Source organism: Delphinapterus leucas, chromosome 6 (genome assembly GCF_059928025.1).
Source record: "Delphinapterus leucas isolate spDelLeu-1000000601 "Yukka" chromosome 6, BTC_Dleu_Yukka2, whole genome shotgun sequence".
NCBI lineage: Eukaryota > Metazoa > Chordata > Mammalia > Artiodactyla > Monodontidae > Delphinapterus > Delphinapterus leucas.
Genome location: NC_143134.1, coordinates 97,615,108 through 97,637,372, shown reverse-complemented (window position 1 = coordinate 97,637,372; position 22,265 = coordinate 97,615,108). Strand labels below are relative to the sequence as shown.

At 37.2% G+C, this 22,265-nt stretch overlaps 1 protein-coding gene across 5 annotated transcripts in view; it reads right to left on the bottom strand.

The window, feature by feature from the left end:
• Positions 1-22,265, bottom strand: part of SLC44A1 (solute carrier family 44 member 1) — a 214,712-nt gene that overhangs the window by 62,958 nt on the left and 129,489 nt on the right. For all 5 annotated transcript variants that reach the window (XM_022600292.3, XM_089913488.1, XM_089913489.1 and 2 more), the window contains exon 13: positions 6,611-6,748. In XM_022600292.3, coding sequence (XP_022456000.1) covers positions 6,611-6,748 — 138 coding nt within the window. The remainder of the gene's footprint in view (positions 1-6,610; positions 6,749-22,265) is intronic.

Sequence of the window (22,265 nt, the reverse complement as noted above, 5' to 3'; positions counted from 1 at the left end):
ATACATGAAATAGTATTATATAACCATATCATTAAAAGCTCTTCATTAATATTTATATATCATAAATGTTTCATAAATATGTATTCAGCTACATATTTACATTTTATGGGTGATTTAAAATTTATTTAACCATTCTCCTACACTTGGAGACATATTGTTTTCAGATATAAATAATGCTGCAACAAACACCTCTAAGAGCTTTTCTTTGTTCCATATTTTATTTCACATAGAATATGTGGTAAATTTAATATGATTTGCCATGAAGTGTTGATTTGGACTATTTGTGGAGAAAGAGGTTGCCAAACACACTCATGCTGTAAAAATAAAAGAACTAGCCATTTGCCTACTGTCAAGAACCACCTACTCTGATGATTCAACACTGTACACGCAGCACTTTAAATTTTCTGTGTTCCTTTTAATACTTTTTATTTCCGTTTTTCAATAACTCTATGAATGGCTTATGGCAAACATTATCACCCTCGTTTTATAGATTGGGAAACATGCTTAGAGGGGCTAGCTGATCTGCCCAAGGCCACAGAGTAGAATAAAGAGCAGATATCATTCAAAAAATGGTCTTATGCCTACTGGAAAACGGACTTGAGGATATGGGGAGGGGGAGGGGTGAGCTTTGACAGGGCGAGAGAGAGTCATGGACATATACACACTAACAAACGTAGTAAGGTAGATAGCTGGGGGAAGCAGCCGCAAGGCACAGGGATATTAGCTCGGTGCTTTGTGACAGCCTGGAGGGGTGGGATAGGGAGAGTGGGAGGGAGGGAGACGCAAGAGGGAAGACATATGGGAACATATGTATATGTATAACTGATTCACTTTGTTATAAAGCAGAAACTAACACACCATTGTAAAGCAATTATACCCCAATAAAGATGTTTAAAAAAAAAAAATGGTCTTATGATGCCAACACCAGTACTCTTTCCAGGTAAAAATTCAGCAAATACTTGGATACTGATATATCACTGTAACAGATTACACTGAATCCTAGCCACACTCTTCCCCAGCCCTTTACCTGGCCTAGCGTCAAGCTTTAAATAACAAAGGAAAAGAAAGAGTTCTCTAGAACCACAGCAGCCTTTCCTTGCCCAGTGCTGAGGACAGGCAGACTGAGAATTCTTCTTTTGCCTTTCCCTCACTATTTATCAACACCAAAACATCTCTCATTCACCATTATCTTAACCAGGAATTATAATGCATCAGAGGATGTATTGGTTAAGCTATAAAGTGATCCCTCTCTCAGATGATTTTAGGGAGCAAATCTGGGTCTGCTCCCCTCCCATCATTTTTTGTGGCAATATACCTATGAATCTTCTCTCACAGTGACCTATTTTCTGGGGTGATGTCCACCAATAGCTAATTAGGTCCATTTATTTTCCCTCTTGTGTTTCAATTTCAGGATGAGTTATTTCTTATACCCTTCTTCAATGTTTTTACATACACCCTGTGGGAGAACTCAGCTGCTTTACACTCTCTCTATGGCACTAAAAGTTAAACCACATTTGAAATGTTAAAGTCAATTATAGGCAGAAGATGTGGCTCAGACAAGTAGATGCTGAGACAAAAACTGTTAAGGTAGAATACTGTCACATGAGAACCAACTTCAAAAACTAGTGACATTTAGCTTAAAAAGTCAATTTAATAATTTACTCCCCAATTTAATTTAATAATTACTCCCCAATATAATGAAAGGGTATCATGCACTCATTCAAGCAGAGGATACATTAGTGGTTCTCAAACTATTAGAGGGGCTGGAAATCCCTTGGGGAGTTTGTGAATAATGCAGATTCCTGGGTCCTGCCCCCAGAGAATCTGATTGGTTTGATTTAATATGAAGCTTAGCAATATTCATTTTCAAAGAACCCTTGGGTGATTCTTAGAAAGTCCACAGCCTATAAGGAGTACTGCTCTATATCACTGATCTCCATGGTAGAGTACACATAGCCCAGAGAAGGTTCAAGAGAATCACCCGGGACTTCTATTTGTATTTCCCATACATTTAAAATTTTACACTTTATAAAGCATATATTAGTGAAAGCTATACATACGTCATTAATAAATAAATGTAAATATATTGGGGAAATGTGCTCAAATCATTTTTTGGTAATAGGATGTTTGATTTTAAAGGTTTAGACATTCTTGTTATAAAGGATAAATTATTTGTGATGCAGTAGAAGAGATTCATACACAGAGTAGGATGTGAGAAGCAGGAAGAAAAGGATGCTGGTTTTGGAGTCAGAAAGATGTAGGACTGAATCAGTTAGAACTTCTTAGTTTTGTGACTCTAAGCAAGTTCACTTAACTTTTCTGAGATTGTTTTTCCATCTTTAAGAGAGACACAATAGGACATACATCCCATAATTGTTAAAATAAGCATTCTGAAAGCATTTAACATAGTGACTGGCAAACTTAGCTTCTTTCTTTCTTTTTTTTTTTTTGTAATCATAAATCTTGCATTTATGATGCCCTTTTCCCCCATGGAACCCATGTTTTGAAAGATTTTGTTTACCAACAAAATAGCATCAACAAATAACTCATATTTTCATTTTTTAATAATTGAAGCCAGATTAAATTGTCAGCTAGAACATCTAATTGTCATAAAAAGTATTATCAAATAGAGGTAAAATAATTTCAAACAGAAGCAAAGAAACAAGATTTGGGGGATTTTTTTGGTATAGTTTTATTGGCAATAAATATGCAGTATGCAATATTTATTAGACTTAAAGTGCAATACCTATTAGACTTAAAAATGTTTAAAAAGCGTCTAAATCACTATTCTTAATCTTAGAGGACCCTGTAGGCCAGTGATCATAGGTCACAAGCCACTAAACTAGAGGAGCTAAGGTCTCTTCCAAATCTAATTTACCATTCCATAAAATCATTGGGGCTTCATAGAAATGGAATATATGACACTGTCTTTTGTTTTCTTTCTAAAATCAAGGTTTAGAAAATTAAATTTAAAATTTTGAGATATTATGAATTCACGTGCAGTTATAAAAAGTAACAGAACGATTCCATGTACCCATTACCCAGTTCCCTTCAATCGTAACACCTTGCAAAATTATAGTACAAAGTCACAACCCAGATATTCATACTGATACGACAAAGATACAGAACATTTCCATCACCACAAGCATCCTTCGCTTTAAACTTTTATAGATATTCTTACTTCCCCCCTCCCCTATCACTAACTGGGTGACCACATATATGGTCTCCATTCCTATTGATATAATATTGTCATTTCAAGAATGTTATATAAATGGAATCATACAGCACTTAATCTTCTGGGATTGGCATTTTTCACTCAGCATAATTCCCTCAAGATTCATCCAAGTTGTTCCATGTACTAGTAGTTTGTTCCTGACACTTTCATAATGTTTATTATGATCTACCTAGTTGAACTATCTGATCAAAAACTATTTCTGCATACTAGTAGCCATTAATTTCATTAATTGTAATGAAAGAAACTCTTTAAAAGATTTATTGTATTCTGTGATCAGAACTATATTTTTGGAAAAGCAAAACAAGAATTTATCTTAGTATGTTGGAAACCCAGAAGTTTTTTTTTCCTCTTATCTTTCTCCTTTTTTGATTTCTCAATTTAAAAAGTGTTTACCTTTCATGCTTTTAAAAGTCTTGTTTTTACAACATTAGAAATATTATGTTATTCAAAATTATATTTTTCTGGAAAGCAACTTGGAAATATGTATCAAAAATCCTATTATGTATTTGAACTCATTAATTCCACTTCTAGGACTCTGGCCTCAGGAAATAAGTATTAATGTGGGCAAGAACTGGTATACAAAAGTTTCACTTTATAATAGTAAAAAATTGAGAAAAGTTCAACTGTAAAAAAGCCAAAAGAACCCAGAGGCTTTGTTAATAAATAAATGATACAACAACTATATAGACATTTTTAATAAAATGAGAAATGCTCATAATATAACACGAAGTGAAAAAAGGGATACAAAACTTCCTTTTCTACCAGATTTTAAATTGTCTTTATTGACTAGTATATAAGCAGCACCCAGAATAGCCCCTAGTACATTACCAGTAGGCACTCTATAAATGTTTGTTGACTGACTAAAAGGTTATGATAAACCTAAAGAAAAAATTTTGACAGGTCATTAGGTTGCTGAAAAACTCAAAGCCAATTTTAAAACACTGTATTTTATCCTGTATATATTTTTCCATTATAAGAGAAATGCATACTTAATACAGAAACTTTATCATATAAAGTTTATCAACTTTATCAAAGTTTCTATCATATCATAGAAACTTTACCATTATATGATAAAGTGGGGGGAGGTGCTTGGAATCACTCATATTTTCAATATCCCAAAGCAATCGTTATTAAAACTATTTTGAGATATTAATTTTCTTTCTCTTTCTTACGCACATTTTTATGCACATTTTAAAATGGTTCTGTGATGGTCTAGTAGTTTTACTCAGCTTTTCCACTTATTATACACATTATAAACTCAATAAAAAACATGGTTTAGGGAATTCCTTGGTGGTCCAGTGGTTAGGACTTGGCGTTTTCACTGCCATGCGCCTGGGTTCAATCCCTGGTTGGGGAACTAAGATCCTACAAGCCACACGGCGTGGCCAAAAAAAATTTAAAAAAATAAAACAAAAAAACAGGGTTTAAGAGGTGAATAGTCTGTTGATTATTATTTCCAACCTTTACCGTCAGGCAGTAGATTGTTTACAATTAGTCACTACTATAAGTAATGCTGTATTTAGAATTATCTCCAGTAGTTTACAATCATCAGAATCAAAAGGATTTAGGGGAAAAAAAAAAAAAGGCAGGCCCAGGGACAAAATTAATGTCAGTTGAGGCAATTATAGCACACAGTGATTAAAAACTTTGAAGTCAGACAGATCTGAGTCTGAACTCCAGCTCTGCCACATTCGAGTTTTCTAAATTTGGACAACCTACTTATAGCTCTCTAAACTTTGGTTTCCTTTGCTGTAAAATGAAGATAATAGTAGTAGGTCTCCTTACAGGGGAGGACCAAATATAACACTTCACATAAAGCACTGCCCTCAGTACCTGGTACTCAGCAAGTGTCTCAATCAGAGTTACTAAAATTATTGTGATCAAATGTTGCCACTTGGTATAATTTTCTCCCTTATTCTCTATATGTCTTCTTATTTCTCTTTTATTTTAATTGCTCTGCATTATATACGTTTTTATTTTAAGTTGCTTCATATCTTTCTTAGCAGTAGGGGTCAATTATAAATACATAAAAAATGAACAAAAAAATCTGAAGCCTCCCTGAGTTAGTCATATAGCACATAAATAATAGCAATGGTTACTGACAGGGTCAGACCTGTACTCATTCGTTAACATGAATTAACTCATTCAATTTTTACTATAAAAATTTTCCTCTTATTGTTAAAACATGACAAAAACAAATCCAGGAGTCATAATGTACGTTTAATTACAAATTTTCAAAATAACTATCTGTATGGTTTTATAATTCTTTTTAGATGACAATTGCCTGAGAGCTTAAAACTACATGACACAGTGCTAATCAATGCCTTTCTGCATCAAATATTTAATTCCCTTTCAAAAACATTTTAAAGGCACAGTGGTTGGAGTAACTTAAGTGTTCAGCAGTAAGAGAATAGCATTTGATGGAACAGTGGCCATCATGATAATGAGTAATTATGAAGATTATCAAAGTAATGCAAAAAATGTATATGAGAGAATATGAAGTGAAAACAGCAGAAGAAATAGCTATGAATACTAGGATTGTTATACTATAGAAATATAAGCCTGTGAAAAAACACTGGGAGGGAATATAAAAATAAGTTATTAGGTTATAGTGGTGGTGCCGTTTTCTTAACTCAATTTTTCAAATTTTCTGAGTATTTTATGGTTTGAAATATAGATACAAAGATAAAGTGAGTCCTCAATTATAATGTTATCTAATATTTTGCAGATTTTAATAGCACAGAATAGAAAAACACTTTTGAGGACAGTTAGGTCTCATTCCCTAACAGCTCTATTTTAAGGGGTTTATATATAGTAACGATGACTGCTAATATTCATCAAGAACTTGCAATGTATCAAGCACTATCTTAGGTACCCTACAAGTATTAATCAGTCTAACCTCACAGTTCTAGGCGTTTGGCACTATTATTACCCCAATTTCACAAATGGACAAACCGAGGCACAGAGTGGTTATATACCCTGCCTCAGGTCACACAGCTAGTCAGGCCAGGATTTAAATCCAGGCAGTCAGGCTCCAGATGCAGTGCCCCTAACCATTACATGGACTGTTTCTTAATTCAAAATATGTAATGGGCAAATTACTTAACTGCTCCGTGCCTCAGTTTCCCCATCTATAACATGAAGATAATAACAGTACTTCCTTTACAAATTTATTATGAGGATTAAATGAGCACAATACATGTAAAGTACTTAGAACAGTGCTTGACATATATTAAGGGTTTTGTAAGTGCTTGCTGTATATTATGTGACTTTTAGGCTTTTTGTGGGCTACATATATTTTTGAAATTAAAGAGCAACTATACGCATATGCAAAAATTTACTGTCTGTCTCAGATAATATACTTGGTCTTCTTACCTTGCCTAGGAATAACATGAAATCCCCCACTGTGTTGATGGCAGCTACTCGCAAAGCATTCTCCACGAGAATGACAAAGGCGTCCTTCGCTGAGGTGCAGAAGTTGGTGCTGTTGATAGCTGTGGCTGTGTATGCGTTCTGGACAAAAGCAAAAACAATTTTTCATCAGTACATGTAACCTTTAAGATTTAAACCAAACATAGTTAAAGCATAGCTTGTAAAACTACTTCACAGTTAAACCCATGGCTTTGGTGAGGTACAGATTTAGATTAAGCACAAGGAAGTATGAGACATTGACATTAAAAAAAAAAACCTGATATGGTAACGAGAGCTTCTCATTTAGCCTAGCTTAGGTCCTTTAAAAACATTGATATTTATTAAAACACACATAAACCTTTCCAATATCCATTAACTTCTTCCATGTATTAGTAAATCAAACCATAATTTAAACTTTCCTAGATATCTTGGGTTCATTACCATGCATATCAGTGATGCATTATTACCACTTCAGTGATGCTTTAAAAGCTGCACACACACACACACACACACACACACACACATAAAGGCATCAGATTGCTGTGCTGCTTTATCTGGAACCCTTCCTCCTTGGTACTTTCTTCTATGCTGTCTTATCTCATAGTTCTTGCAATAGACAGCTGTTTGCTGCTGATCTTATACCCCTCCCTCCTGGGGCAGGATCCTAAATTCCCTTTAAGAAAACAGACCTTCCCCATTCTCTTGGAGTCTGAGTGAGACTGACACTACCTCCAGCTCTTGGGGTGGGCCTTGGTTGATGTAAGCCAATCAACATGTTCTACCTACAACGATTCAGGGATTCGTACATAAACTAATCAGAGCCTATGAAAGTAAAAGATGTTCCCTGGGGCTGCCGGAGGAAAAAAAGAAGTTTCCTTTCTCTTCCATAGGTGCTCCTGACAGCAGCTCTCTCATTTTTCTGGACAGCAAGGTGTGAGGGTACGAATTGCCATGGCTGTTTTGCCAACATAATGGAAGTCAGAACAGGGAGAGGAACCAGGTACTCGCATTCGGTGACAATGTTTGCAAGATTAGGAACTAGCCAGATTCTGGACTTCTTAGTTATTGAAGCTAATAAATTGCTAAGAATCTCTCCCTTCTTCTCTCTCCCCCACCCCCTTCTCACTCTTGCTCTTTCTTAGGCCAGAATGAGCTGGTTTTCTGTCCCTTGTAGTACTGAGTCCCCAGCTGACATACTTTTATTAAGTCATACCTGCTTCTGCTGCCTCATGTTTTCCTTGACCACTCAGACTTTTTCCTTCTTTTTTACATTGCATTCTAGAACAGCAGTGGCATTTCCAGGGAAATGTGAAGAAGTAACATAACATGAAATATGTCTGAGTCTTAGAAGGGAACGTATACGTACTTTGTAACTAAAACTTACCGTTCTAACCAAGAGGGAGGGAACCCAGGCCCCCCCCCCCCCATCAACAGTCAAGAGGATTAAAGTTTTACTGAGCTCTGCCCACCAGGGCAACAGTCAGCTCTACCCACCACCGGTCCCTCCCATCAGGAAACTTACACAAGCCTCTTAGATAGACTCATCCACCAGAGGGCAGACAGCAGAAGCAAGAAGAACTACAATCCTGTGGCCTGAGGAACAAAAACCACATTCACAGAAAGACAGACAAGATGAAAAGGCAGAGGGCTATGTACCAGATGAAGGAACAAGATAAAACTCCAGAAAGACAACTAAATGAAGTGGAGATAGGCAACCTTCCAGAAAAACAATTCAGGATAATGATAGTGAAGATGATCCACTACCTTGGAAAAAGAAGGGAGGCAAAGATCGAGAAGATGCAAGAAATGTTTAACAAAGACCTAGAAGAATTAAAGAACAAACAAACAGAGATGAACAATACAATAATTGAAATGAAAACTACACTACAAGGAATCAATAGCAGAATAACTGAGGCAGAAGAACGGATAAGTGACCTGGAAGACAGAAGGGTGGAATTCACTGCCGTGGAACAGAATAAAGAAAAAAGAATGAAAAGAAATGAAGACAGCCTAAGAGACCTCTGGGACAACATTAAATGCAACAACATCTGCATTATAAGGGTCCCAGAAGGAGAAGAGAGAGAGAAAGGACCAGAGAAAATATTTGAAGAGATTATAGTTGAAAATTTCCCTAACATGGGAAAGGCAATAGCCACCAAGTCCAGGAAGCGCAGTGAGTCCCATACAGGACAAACCCAAGGAGAAACACACCGAGACACATAGTAATCAAACTGGCAAAAATTAAAGACAAAGAAAAATTATTGAAAGCAGCAAGGGAAAAACAACAAATAACATACAAGGGAACTCCCATAAGGTTAACAGCTGATTTCTCAGCAGAAACTCTACAAGCCAGAAGCGGGTGGCATGATATACTTAAAGTGATGAAAGGGAAGAAACTACAACCAAGATTACTCTACCCAGCAAGGATCTCATTCAGATTCGATGGAGAAATCAAAAGCTTCACACAAGCAAAAGCTAAGAGAATTCAGCACCACCAAACCAGCTCTACAATAAATGCCAAAGGAACTTCTCTAAGTGGGAAACACAAGAGAAGAAAAAAGGACCTACAAAAATAAACCCAAAACAATTAAGAAGCATACATATCGATAATTACCTTAAATGTGAATGGATTAAATGCTCCAACCAAAAGACACAGGCTCGCTGAATGGATACAAAAACAAGACCCATATGTATGCTGTCTACAAGAGACCCACTTCAGACCTAGGGACACATACAGACTGAAAGTGAGGGGATGGAAAAAGATATTCCATGCACATGGAAATCAAAAGAAAGCTAGAGTAGCAATACTCATATCAGATAAAATAGACTTTAAAATAAAGAATGTTACAAGAGACAAGGAAGGACACTACATAATGATCAAGGGATCAATCCAAGAAGAAGACATAACAATTATAAATAAGTATGCACCCAACAGAGGAGCACCTCAATACACAAGGCAACTGGTAAGTGCTCTAAAAGAGGAAATAGACAGTAACACAATAATAGTGGAGGACTTTAACACCATACTTACACCAATGGACAGATCATCCAAACAGAAAATTAATAAGGAAACACAAGCCTTAAATGACACAATAGACCAGAAGATTTAATTGATATTTATAGGACATTCCATCAGAAAACAGCAGATTACACTTTCTTCTCAAGTGCGCACGGAACATTCTCCAGGATAGATCACATCTTGCGTCACAAATCAAGCCTCAGTAAATTTAAAAAAACTGAAAACATTTCAAGCATCTTTTCTGACCACAATGCTATGAGATTAGAAATTAATTACGGGGAAAAAAACGTAAAAAACACAAACACATGGAGGCTAAACAATATGTTACTAAATAACCAAGAGATCACTGAAGAAATCAGAAAGGAAATCAAAAAATACTTAGAGGCAAATGACAATGAAAACACGATGATCCAAAACCTATGGGATGCAGCAAAAGCAGTTCTAAGAGGGAAGTTTATAGCTATACAAGCCTACCTCAAGAAACAAGAAAAATCTCAATGAACAATCGAACCCTACACCTAAAGGAACTAGAGAAAGAACAAACAAAACCCAAAGTTAGCAGAAGGAAAGAAATCATAAAGAAGAAATAAATGAAACAGAAACAAAGAAAACAATAGCAAAGATCAATAAAACTAAAAGCTGGTTCTTTGAGAAGATAAACAAAATTGATAAACCATTAGCCAGACTCATCAAGAAAAAGAGGGAGAGGATTCAAATCAATAAAGTTAGAAATGAAAATGGAGAAGTTACAACAGACACGGCAGAAATACAAAGCATCCTAAGAGAATACTATAAGCAACTCTATGCCAACAAAATGGACAACCTAGAAGAAATGGACAAATTCTTAGAATGGTATAACATTCCAAGACTGAACCAGGAAGATATAGGAAATATGAACAGACCAATCACAAGTAATGAAATTGAAACTGTGATTAAAAATCTTCCAACAAACAAAAATCCAGGACCAGATGGCTTCATAGGTGAATTCTACCAAACATTTAGAGAACAGCTAACACCCATCCTTCTCAAACTCTTCCAAAAAATTACAGAGGAAGGAATGCTCCCAAACTCATTCTATGAGGCCACTATCACCCTGACACCAAAACCAGACAAAGATACTACAAAAAAAAAAAAGAAAATTACAGACCAATATCACTGATGAATGTAGATGCAAAAATCCTCAACAAAATACTAGCAAACAGAATCCAGCAACACATTGAAAGGATCATACACCATGATCAAGTGGGATTTATCCCAGGGATGCAAGGATTCTTCAATATATGCAAATCAAGGTGATACACCACATTAACAAATTGAAGAATAAAAACCATACGATCATCTCAAGAGATGCCGAAAACGCTTTTGACAAAATTCAACACCCATTTATAATAAAAACTCTCCAGAAAGTGGGCATAGAGGGAACCTACCTCAAGATAATAAGGGCCATATACGACAAACCCACAGCAAACATCATTCTCAATGGTGAAAAACTGAAAGTATTTCCTCTAAGATCAGGAACAAGACAAGGATGTCCACTCTCACCACTATTATTCAACATAGTTTTGGAAGTCCTAGTCACGGCAATCAGAGAAGAAAAAGAAATAAAAGGAATACAAATTGGAAAAGAAGAAGTAAAACTGTCACTGTTTGCAGACATGATACTATACATAGAGAATCCTAAAGATGCCACAAGAAAACTACTAGAGCTAATCAATGAATTTGGAAAAGTTGCAGGATACAAAATTAATGCACAGGAATCTCTGGCATTCTTATACACTAATGATGAAAAATCTGAAAGAGAAATTAAGGAAACACTCTCATTTACCACTGCAACAAAAAGAATATAATACCTAGGAATAAACCTACCTATGGAGACAAAATACCTGTATGCAGAAAACTATAAGACACTGATGAAAGAAATTAAAGATGATACCAACAGATGGAGAGATATACCATGTTCTTGGATTGGAAGAATCAATATTGTGACAATGACTATACTCCCCAAAGCAATCTACAGGTTCAATGCAATCGCTATCAAATTACCAATGGCATTTTTTTATGGAACTAGAACAAAAAATCTTAAAATTTGTATGGAGACACAAAAGACTCCGAATAGTCAAAGCAGTCTTGAGGGGAAAAAACGGAGCTGGAGGAATCAGACTCCCTGACTTCAGACTCTACTACAAAGCTACAGTCATCAAGACAATATGGTACTGGCACAAAAACAGAAAAATAGATCAATGGAACAAGATAGAAAGCCCAGAGATAAACCCACACACCTATGGTCAACTAATCTATGACAAAGGAGGCAAGGATATACAAAGACAGTCTCTTCAATAAGTGGTGCTGGGAAAACTGGACAGCTACATGTAAAAGAATGAAATTAGAACACTCCCTAACACCATACACAAAAATAAACTCAAAATGGATTCGAGACCTAAATGTAAGACCAGACGCTATAAAACTCTTAGAGGAAAACATAGGAAGAACACTCTTTGACATAAATCACAGCAAGATCTTTTTTGATCCACCTCCTAGAGTAATGGAAATAAAAACAAAAATAAACAAACGGGACCTAATCAAACTTCAAAGCTTTTGCACAGCAAAGGAAACCATAAACAAGATGAAAAGACAACCCTGAGAATGGAAGAAAATATTTGCAAATGAATCAACTGACAAAGGATTAATCTCCAAAATATATAAACAGCTCATGCAGCTCAATATTAAAGAAACAAACAACCCAATCCAAAAATGGGCAGAAGACCTAAATAGACATTTCTCCAAAGAAGACATACAGATGGCCAAGAAGCACATGAAAAGCTGCTTAACATCACTAATTATTAGAGAAATGCAAATCAAAACTACAACGAGGTATCACCTCACACCAGTCAGAATGGGCATCATCAGAAAATCTACAAACAACAAATGCTGGAGAGGGTGTGGGTAAAAGTGAACTCTCTTGCACTGTTGGTGGGAATGTAAATTGATATAGCCACTATGGAGAACAGTATGGAGGTTCCTTAAAAAACTAAAAATAGAATTACCATATGATCCAGGAATCCCACTACTGGGCATATACCCAGAGAAAACCATAATTCAAAAAGACACGTGCACCCCAATGTTCATTGCAGCACTATTTACAATAGCCAGGTCATGGAAGCAACCTAAATGCCCATAGACAGACAAATGGATAAAGACGTTGTGGTACATATATACAATGGAATATTACTCAGCCATAAAAAGGAACGAAATTGGGTCATTTGTAGAGACGTGGATGGATCTAGAGACTGTCATACAGAGTGAAGTAAGTCAGAAAGAGAAACACAAATATCGTATATTAACGCATGTATGTGGAACCTAGAAAAATGGTACAGATGAACCGGTTTGCAGGCCAGAAGTAGAGACACAGATGTAGAGAACAAATGTATGGACACCAAGCGGGGAAAGCCACGGGGCGGGTGGGGGTGGTGGTGTGCTGAATTGGGCGATTGGGATTGACATGTATACACTGATGTGTATAAAACTGATGACTAATATAAACCTGCTGTATAAAAAAATAAATAAAATTCAAAAATTCAAAAAAACCCCCAAAAACTAATACTAAACTTTCTTTGGGTTATTTGTATGGAAATATGTTAATATAAATGTTTCAGATATTACATGAGATTCCTAAAAATCTTATATGTTCTGGTATAATGTTATAAGTCATAATTCTAGTTATTACTTTAAAATGTATATCTCAGAAATAACTAAATTTCTCTGTCAAATGCATTATTATGAACTTTCATCAAACCTTTAACCGTGGTCATTTTTAAGTCTTTTGTCATTTACACACAGTTCTGGGTGTACTCTGATGGTTTTGCAAAAATGTTCCTATAAAAGGGTTTCATCTTCAAGGAATTCATGGAAAAGACTCTGACAAGTACAGGTTTCTGGTAACTGACTGTGCTGCTGAACTGAATGAATTAGCATTTTCAGAAATCTAATGGAAAACTGATGAATTCATACAAGTGCTAACAAAAGATCAACATGAAAAAAAAATTCCATGGGTCTGAGTGAACTGATGAGGATGATTATAATTTTTGTGACTTTGTTTGAATAAAAAAAATGTGAAAAAAAATACAATGATGTATATATTTATATATACACATTTAGTGATTTATGGATTTGGTGTTTTTCATCATTCTAATAATAATTTCCTTTTGACAAAAAACAAAGAACTTACGGTCCTGAGAAATTTTTGGTTTTGTGCTGACTTAAGAAATTGTTGGTGAGTCCAAAATATGGAAGTTGCTGGAAAACTGCAGGACACGAAGGGCTTACTTTACACTGTGTTGTCTGAAAAGTTTTCAACATTGAGTGCAGGAGAGACGGTCTTTAATTTATGAATGTTCCAACTGTACGCGTGTTAGTTATTAAGAACCTGGTATGAAGATGAGGTTTGAGTTATCAAAAATTTAGCTTCCCATTATATGCTTAATTTTATTGGTTAAAAATGCAGAACTTTTCAGGGCCAAGGAGAGAGTACTGTACTGAGTAGGTCACTACTTGTGGTTCATAAACTTTTTTCGGTAATGGAGCAGCAAGAAATTATGTTGCTCTCTAAGAAATATAGTATGATTTTGATATATGAAATTCCATCATACAAATTGGCATAACATCACAATATATTACTATATCATGTTTGTAGGTCTTCTTACCTTGAAAGCTAATACATACAACATTTTAAGGAAATCATACTATTAAATTGTCCTGGTAACATTCATTTGCTGCTTGCTCACTTATACTGTCATCTGCCAGTGTTTCCTATCAGTTAAAAGGCAGCAGGCACCTAACTGCAGTGGCTCACATTTTTTCATCTTCTACAAAGCTTCTTTTGAAACATTCTGCCAAAGGCCTCATGACATCGAAATAAACTATACTTTTGATCTTGTATAACAGTAACTCGGCTGAAAAATGATAAAGAACTTCCCAAGCCTGATCTATTCTCAAAGAACCCAGATTAGTTCCCACTTCTCACCAGTTCCCTATGTACTCAAGAAAAAACCCTATTTAACAATTTATTCTAGAGCAGAGGTTTTCAAACTACCACCTGTGGGCTAAATCTGTACTTCTGTACATAAGTATTATTGGAAAACAGCCATATTCATTTGTTTACAAACTGTTTTGGCTGTTTCCATGTTATGATGGCAGAACTGAGCAATTGTGGCAGGGGCTATATGGCCCACAAAGCCAAAAATATTCACTGTCTGGTCCTTTGCAGAAAAACTTTGCTGACCCTGGCTCTAGAGTAATGCCAAGAATCAATACCAACCTCACTTACAGTCTAGGGAGCCCACCTCCTCATCCCTTTTGAAATACAAACCACATTTGCTCATTTCCAGTCTATTAGTACCTTTTTCCACAACTTCCAGACTTGTAGCATTTTTTACTACAATTCTTCAGTTCAACAATTGACAAATGTCCTTGGTGATCTGAGATACAATTTCCCTGAAGAGAAAAACCTTATTTCCCCTATTCTAAGATATGATCCAGGGGCTAATAAGCCAGTTATTTAATAAAAGGTTTTCAGAGGGAAATACCCTACCATATTAACTATATACATACTATATATATGTATACACACACACACACACACACACACACGTATATATATATATATATTATTAATGCTGATGTAAAAAAGCATCATTATAATGTCTAGAATCAAGGGTATTGGATGACCCATTTAAATCAACTAGGTGTTGCCTTAAATCCCACCCCCTCAGTGAGGACGAACAACTCTTAACTACGTTGTTCTCCACTTTCCAGTTTGAACATAACTTTCCTTGAAAGAAGAGACAGCAGCAAGAGAGGATCCACACACCTCCAATCTCTCTTCTCTGTTATCATCAGACCAGCTGAGTCTAGGAGCAGACCCAACACTTCCAAACTAAACTACAAAAGTTTTTTTTTGCTCTCATTAATTTTCAGAAGCTTCAGTTCATTTGACAATTATTATTCTTCCTCTGCTGCTTCTTTCTTCTCTCCCCCACCCAGCTCCACCCATTCCATCTACTTTTAGAGCGAAAGGCTATTTGTAGACATGAAAGGAGGCAATAATGATTTCTTTTCTCCACTCCTCAGTTCCAGGGTTGGATATTCTCATAGAAAGTTAGCCTTCTTGGCAATATTCCTACAGATCTATGCAACTCCTTTATATTCAACCTAACTGAAAAAAGTAGGTGGATATTTTATAAACGTTTTCCCTCTCTCAAGGCAGGAAGATGAGCTGCATGTGATACACAAAGGTCAAGATGACCTCTTCAGGAAGAACAATGTGCTAAAGATCATAGCAGGCCATTGAAATTTCCCTCTGCTTCTATACCTCTTAGTCTAAAGGATTCATGCTAAGGTTCTCAAGAGATTCTGAGTCCTTTGTAGCTTTCCCTAACTGTTCTCTGAGCCTTCTGCAGACCACTTAGTTAAGATTTTTAGAGCCCACCCACCTGCTTCCCAGACCGCCTTCCTGATCTTGAGCTAAACTGCCCACAGACAGGCATAATGATTAATATTTAGCCTGTGCACAACATCTGCTCAGGCAGGGCACAGGCTTAGAGACTATTCAATTCTCAGAAGCAAGATAAAAGATGATCACCATCCAGGAATCTTTTTAAAAGGATGCCTGTTAGTCCAAGTGGTCCCTGGTGTGTGCATTTTTGTGAAAAAGTACTGGTCATGTGGAAGAAAATATGTTAGGGCAGAGGATCGCCAGGCAGGTAACACAGGCCTGCCTGGCCACCGGTCAGAGAACAGCTTCTACATTTTTACACACTTTCTTTTGTTCACTGAAGGACCTAGAAATTCTCTTAAAGTTTAAAATCTTTACATAATAACTCACTTAATATGGGCAAACTAGACTGCAATGGTAGGAAAAGGGGAACAGTTATGTACAACTTTGTGGATCATTACACATTAAATAAGGGAAATGGTAAGTAAAATGATCCCTTTCTTATTTTGAGTGAGGGAATGGAAGGGGCACAAAGTCCAATCTATACCATATATTTCATTCAGTTTGGTTGCAAATATTATTTTAAGGGGCATAAGAATTAAAAGTATGTTGCAAATCTTAATTTAAATAGATTGTCTTTAAAACCATCACTTACTTTAGTTTACAGCATGAAACATGAAAGTTTGAGATGTTTGCATATTCTCTATAATAAACTATACTTTAGTTTTCTTTAAGTTTCACAAATATGTATATACAGTTGACCCTTGATCAACGCAGGGGCTGGGGTGCCAACTCCCCCTCACAGTCGAAGATCCGCATATAACTTTATACTCTATGTTTTCTGTGATTCCAGCATCCGTGAATTCAACCAACAGTGGATTGTGCAGTACTGTAGTATTTATTTTAAAAAATTTGCGCGTAAGTGGACCCGCACAATTTGTTTTTCATTCTATGTTGATTTCACTACATTAGCATATTAAACGACGCACCTACCCATGCCAGTACTGTACATTAAGGACCAAAACAGGATAAAAAGGGGGTGGCACCCCACTCCCTCGAAAAAGCCCTGCCCCTTGCTTGGTAGACTAATGCATGTGCCTCCCCATCATTAGCCTCACTCCTCCTCCCTTTAAAACTAAATCCCTCTCGCCAGGTGGGTGAGAAGTTCATCTGTGATGGACCCACACAATTTAAAACTATGTTGTTCAAGGGTCAACTGTAGGACACTGTGCATTGCCATGGTAAGATCTAGGTAAACTTAGATTAGAAAACTTCCTCCACCTCTAGGTCATGTGATCTGCCACAAGGTCCCAGGCTCAATTTTCTCATGTATAACAGAGGAAACGTGCCTTCCTTTCAGAGTTGTGTAGAGAAAGTGATAATATATATGAAGTGCTTTGTATACTATCAAGGATTTAAGTAGGTGCTCAAAAAATAACTCCCACTCATACTATGTAGAGAAAAGCTTTATAATCTTAAGAGCTTATCAGCCGGAGAGCAGATACCCTCCAGTGTTAAATGTACTATCTTCAAGTGGAGTCAAAGTAAATCAAGGCCTGAGTAATCCAATGCCCAAATGTAACAGATTCTGGTTGTAACAATCTTTCTACCTAAAGTGAATTTTATAGGTTAGATTAGATGTTCCATAACTTTCCTGTCACATTAAGATAAGCACCTGCAGAAACAAAGAGCAGTTCACAGTTCACTCTGTTTATCTGCAAAACTCTAGCACCTATGCTGTAAATATTTAATAGCTTATTTTAAAAATCTAAAGCTCTTTTTCTGAAGTCAGCTATATTTTCCACATTGTTTAGCACTGAAGCATGGTTTGGGATTATGGAATTTCATAGTGTGCTGCACAATGACTTTGGTCTACCCTGCCTCCATGTAAACACTCCTCTCCATTATCCTCTACATTCTCTAAGGCAGTGGCAACAAACTAGTGGCCTATGGGCAACTGACATTGTGGGGTCCAAAGACAATACAGTGTTTGCTTTGGCTCACTCAGAGTTATTCTTTTCTTTATTAGTTGTCAACATTTTAATAGCAGGAGATAAAATGCAAACATCCAGAATTCTGGCTTCTCTTAGAAAACTGGAAGAGTTAGAAACTGTCTGTAAGTTCTCACATGGCAAACAGTATCCCAGAGCTAAGTAGTGATGGCCCTCTTTGGATGGCAAGTGACCATCCAGTTGATCACTCTCTACTGCTCCCTATTGCTTTAGACCCTGGCTGCAGCACTCACTCACAGAAGTGACGTAACGGACTTCAACTGGCCCTGCAGGGCTTTGTGTCGTCCAGTCCTGCTCCAGGATTCTGACTGTGGGTTGCATGCTGACATCAGGAGTTGACAGCAGAAGAAAGGATAGGAGGAAAATGATGCAAAGGGACCTTAACTAACTCACTGTTAACAATTTCCAGAGAGTACTACACAAAACAGAACTCCAACTGAGAGACTCTGCACGTGAAATGTGAGCCACAGTGCACGGCACATGGTAAGTGCTCAGTAAATGTTAGCTGGCATTATAATTAGTATTACGTTTTCAATGTACTCTATTGAATACTCTGAAGATAACCTCAGAGAGTAAACAGGTGACTTGACAAGAAATCTTTGAAAAATAAGAACGAGAGATCTGCATCACAGGATACTTGAGATATATAATGAAGTATGATTAAATACTCCAGTACTGTACACCTGTAACATATAATATTGCACATCAACTATACTTCAAAACAATTTTTAAATTAAAAACAAACAGTGCCAGTAGAAGAACAGATCAGAAAAGAAAGCCCAAAGACAGACTCAAGTATGATATGTAAGAGTTTAATACATGATCAAATTGACACTTCACAGCAGAAGAAAGGATAGATTAATCACTAACTGGTCCTGGGACAACTGATTAAATCCCAGATAAACTAAAATGTTTTTTTTTTCCCTTTTAAAAAGGGGGAATCTCTAAAGGACTATATGAAAAAATGCTAGAATAATTATTTGATCTTGAGGTGGGGAAAACTTTTCTAAGTGTAAAAGCCAAGTAAGAAACCATGAAAGAAAAGTTGAACAGAACTGACAAGAGAAAATAGAAAATATAACTGCTGCACATTATAAAAATGTAAAATAAATTAACTGTGGACAGTACTATAGAATAAGATTCACCACTCACTGAGCACATGCTTAGAGCACTGTAGACTCTTTTCCTCCTCACGGTAACTGGCACTACAGATACTCTTTTGTTTTTTTAATTTAATTTATTTATTTCTGGGGCTGCGCTGGGTCTTCATTGCTGTGCACAGGCTTTCTGTAGTTGCGGTGAGTGGGGGCTACTCTTCGTTGAGGTGTGCGGGCTTCTCACTGCCGTGGCTTCTCCTGCTGCGGAGCATGGGCTCTAGGTGTGCGGGCTTCAGTAGTTGCAGCATGTGGGCTCAGTAGTTGTGGCTCGCGGGCTCTAGAGCACAGGCTCAGTAGTTGTGGTGCATGGGCTTAGTTGTTCCGTGGCCTGTGGGATCTTCCCAGACCAGGGCTCAAACCCGTGTCCCCTGCATTGGCAGGTGGATTCTTAACCACTGTGCCACCCGGGAAGTCCCACTACAGATACTCTTATTAGCCCCATTTTACATATGAGGCTTAGCGCTTATCAGACATTAATTGAAGTGAAATACTGCAAACTTCTTCTCAAAGCTAATGATAAGTATTTTAATGAAAGTGGTAGGTAGTTAGACATGAGTGGCTCCTCGCCCTGTCCTGGACGGGGCCATCTTTCCCTCCCCGACCTGGACACAGGTGATCAGAACATGCCTAGAGATCTTCCCTTTTTGCGGTCAAGGACCGCTAGGATTCCAGCCTTATGGAGACCAAACAAGACGAACCCGTCAGCACAGGTTGACGCAGGCCCACAAAGACCTAAAAGGTGCCTCACAGTAAAACCCGGGGTTCATTATGCCGTATTTATAATAAATTAGCATTGCGGTTTTTGCCCATGTCCCCCGGGGGTTTCGCTTGGGTGCTTGTGGGTAAGCGCCTGCGCACAAAGAGAAAAGTCATATAACCTAAAGCTGTCAATCACCTCGGCAGTCAAATGACGCAAGACGGAAGGAGGGACTTTCCACCACACTGAAAAAGCAGCCCTACATCCGTTGCGGGCTGCTTCTGGTTTCCGGATGGCCTGCTCCCCTTCTCTCTCTTGGGAGTATATTCTCGCTTTGCTTAATAAAACTTCTGCTGCTTAAAACTGCTCTATGTCTCTCGACTGAGTTCTCTTCTTCGGGAGGTCCAGGACAGAGGAATTGCCGTTTGGCTGGTAACAAAAGTGTTATGTTAGCATGGTGAGATCATGGGTGATGTTTTGTTCTTGTCTTGGTTTTCCAAACTCTTCAGTATCTTACATTACATTTATTTTTACAGAAAATAGATTCATTTGTAGAACTACCTTTTGAATTTTCTTTGTCATAGCTCTGTTATCTTAGAGTAAAACATAGGGAGTTCTTTATAAAAAAATAAAATGCGGTGGACGGAGAGCGATAACAACACTTACTAGGTATCTACCAAGAGTTAGACACTGTAAGAGCTGATTTATCTGCATTATATTTCATCCTAACCTAAAGCCTGTGAGGACAGGTATATTTTTCTCCACTTACTGAAGAAGAAAACTGAGACTCAGAGCTTTCACGGAGCTTGCCAAACAGTTACACTGCTGGGGATTGAAACACGTCTTCAACATCTGGGCTCTCTTTATTGGGCCTCCCCCCAATTATCCACTGTACCTTCTCCAACAAGGCTATAAAAGTGTGGGCTCAATCCTATGTGTATGGGAAAAGGAACTTCATTTTCAGAAAGCAATGATAAATAAAATACAGGAGACAAAACGAAAGGTGTGAGTCGACGCCATCATCTTGGTGCCAGCTATGGCTTCATCTCTAGCAGAGCACTAAGCTTACAACTGCCGAATGTGTGTGATAGCACTAAAAATGTCCCTTCTTGCACTAGTAGATCATACTCTTATATCCTGTTTTCTAAAAGTTCAGAAAAGTCTCTGGAGCTCACTTATTCAGTACCACCATGACCCCTATCATCTTAAACACTTCAAACAGATGGGTGCCTATCCAGCTCTGAAACATTTCACAGGAACAAGGGTTAAAAAATTCCACTGGTAACTGGTACTTATGCTTAGCCTGTCATGGCAGGAAGTATTCTAATGTCTTCAATATGTTGACCTCATTTCAAATAAAATTCCTATGAAAACAAGAGACATGAAGCTCCAGTGGTAACCAGTTCCCATATCGCAACGCTTCATATTCCCAAAGAGTAGCTACCAGGTATGAGTTCAGAATCACTCTCCCTAAACTTTTGCTCCCATATTTGATTTACTACTATTTTGATGCTTCCCTTGAATCTTCAGACATCATGCCTACCTAATGAGGATGCAAAATGGACAAAACCTGTAAAAGAAAGACCAACTTGTAATTTGTATATACATCTCAGGACTGCTGGGACTAAACTGCTGACTAATGTTTAGCTTGGAATGAGCTGAAAACTTTGGATGTTTGCACCTGGTTACTGACCATCCTGACACGATGTGATTTGTTTTCTTCCTGTAGTATGACTGCACATATCTTTTTGAGATTCTTAGAGTTTTATATCACTGTCTCAGTCTTTTTTAGTCCAAATATTCATTGATTAACTAATCATTCATTCAGAAAACAGTTAAAGACCACCTACTGTATACCAGGCACTGTGATAGTTTCTGGAGAGACAAAAATAAGTCTTGCCTTTAAGGACGTAAAAGTCTAAAGGATGAGATGAAGTGAACAGACAACTCCCATATAGTGTTCTTAGTGTTTTCACAGAGGTATGAACTGGTGTTGTGGAAAGTCAGAGGAGGGGCTGGGGTAATGAGGGAAAGTTCCTTAGAGGTGATGCTCAGGAAGAATCATTAAGGATCAGTAAGAGTCAGTCAAGCATTGGAAGGAAGTTATTCCCTGAACATTTTGGAAACTGCAAGAGCAAAAGGTACCTGTGGGAACTGAAAACAGAGCTGAGGTTAGCCCATATCTCTGAGAATAAGCTATTTAGTGACAGATACAAAAAGTAATGATGATTATCTTTAGTGCAT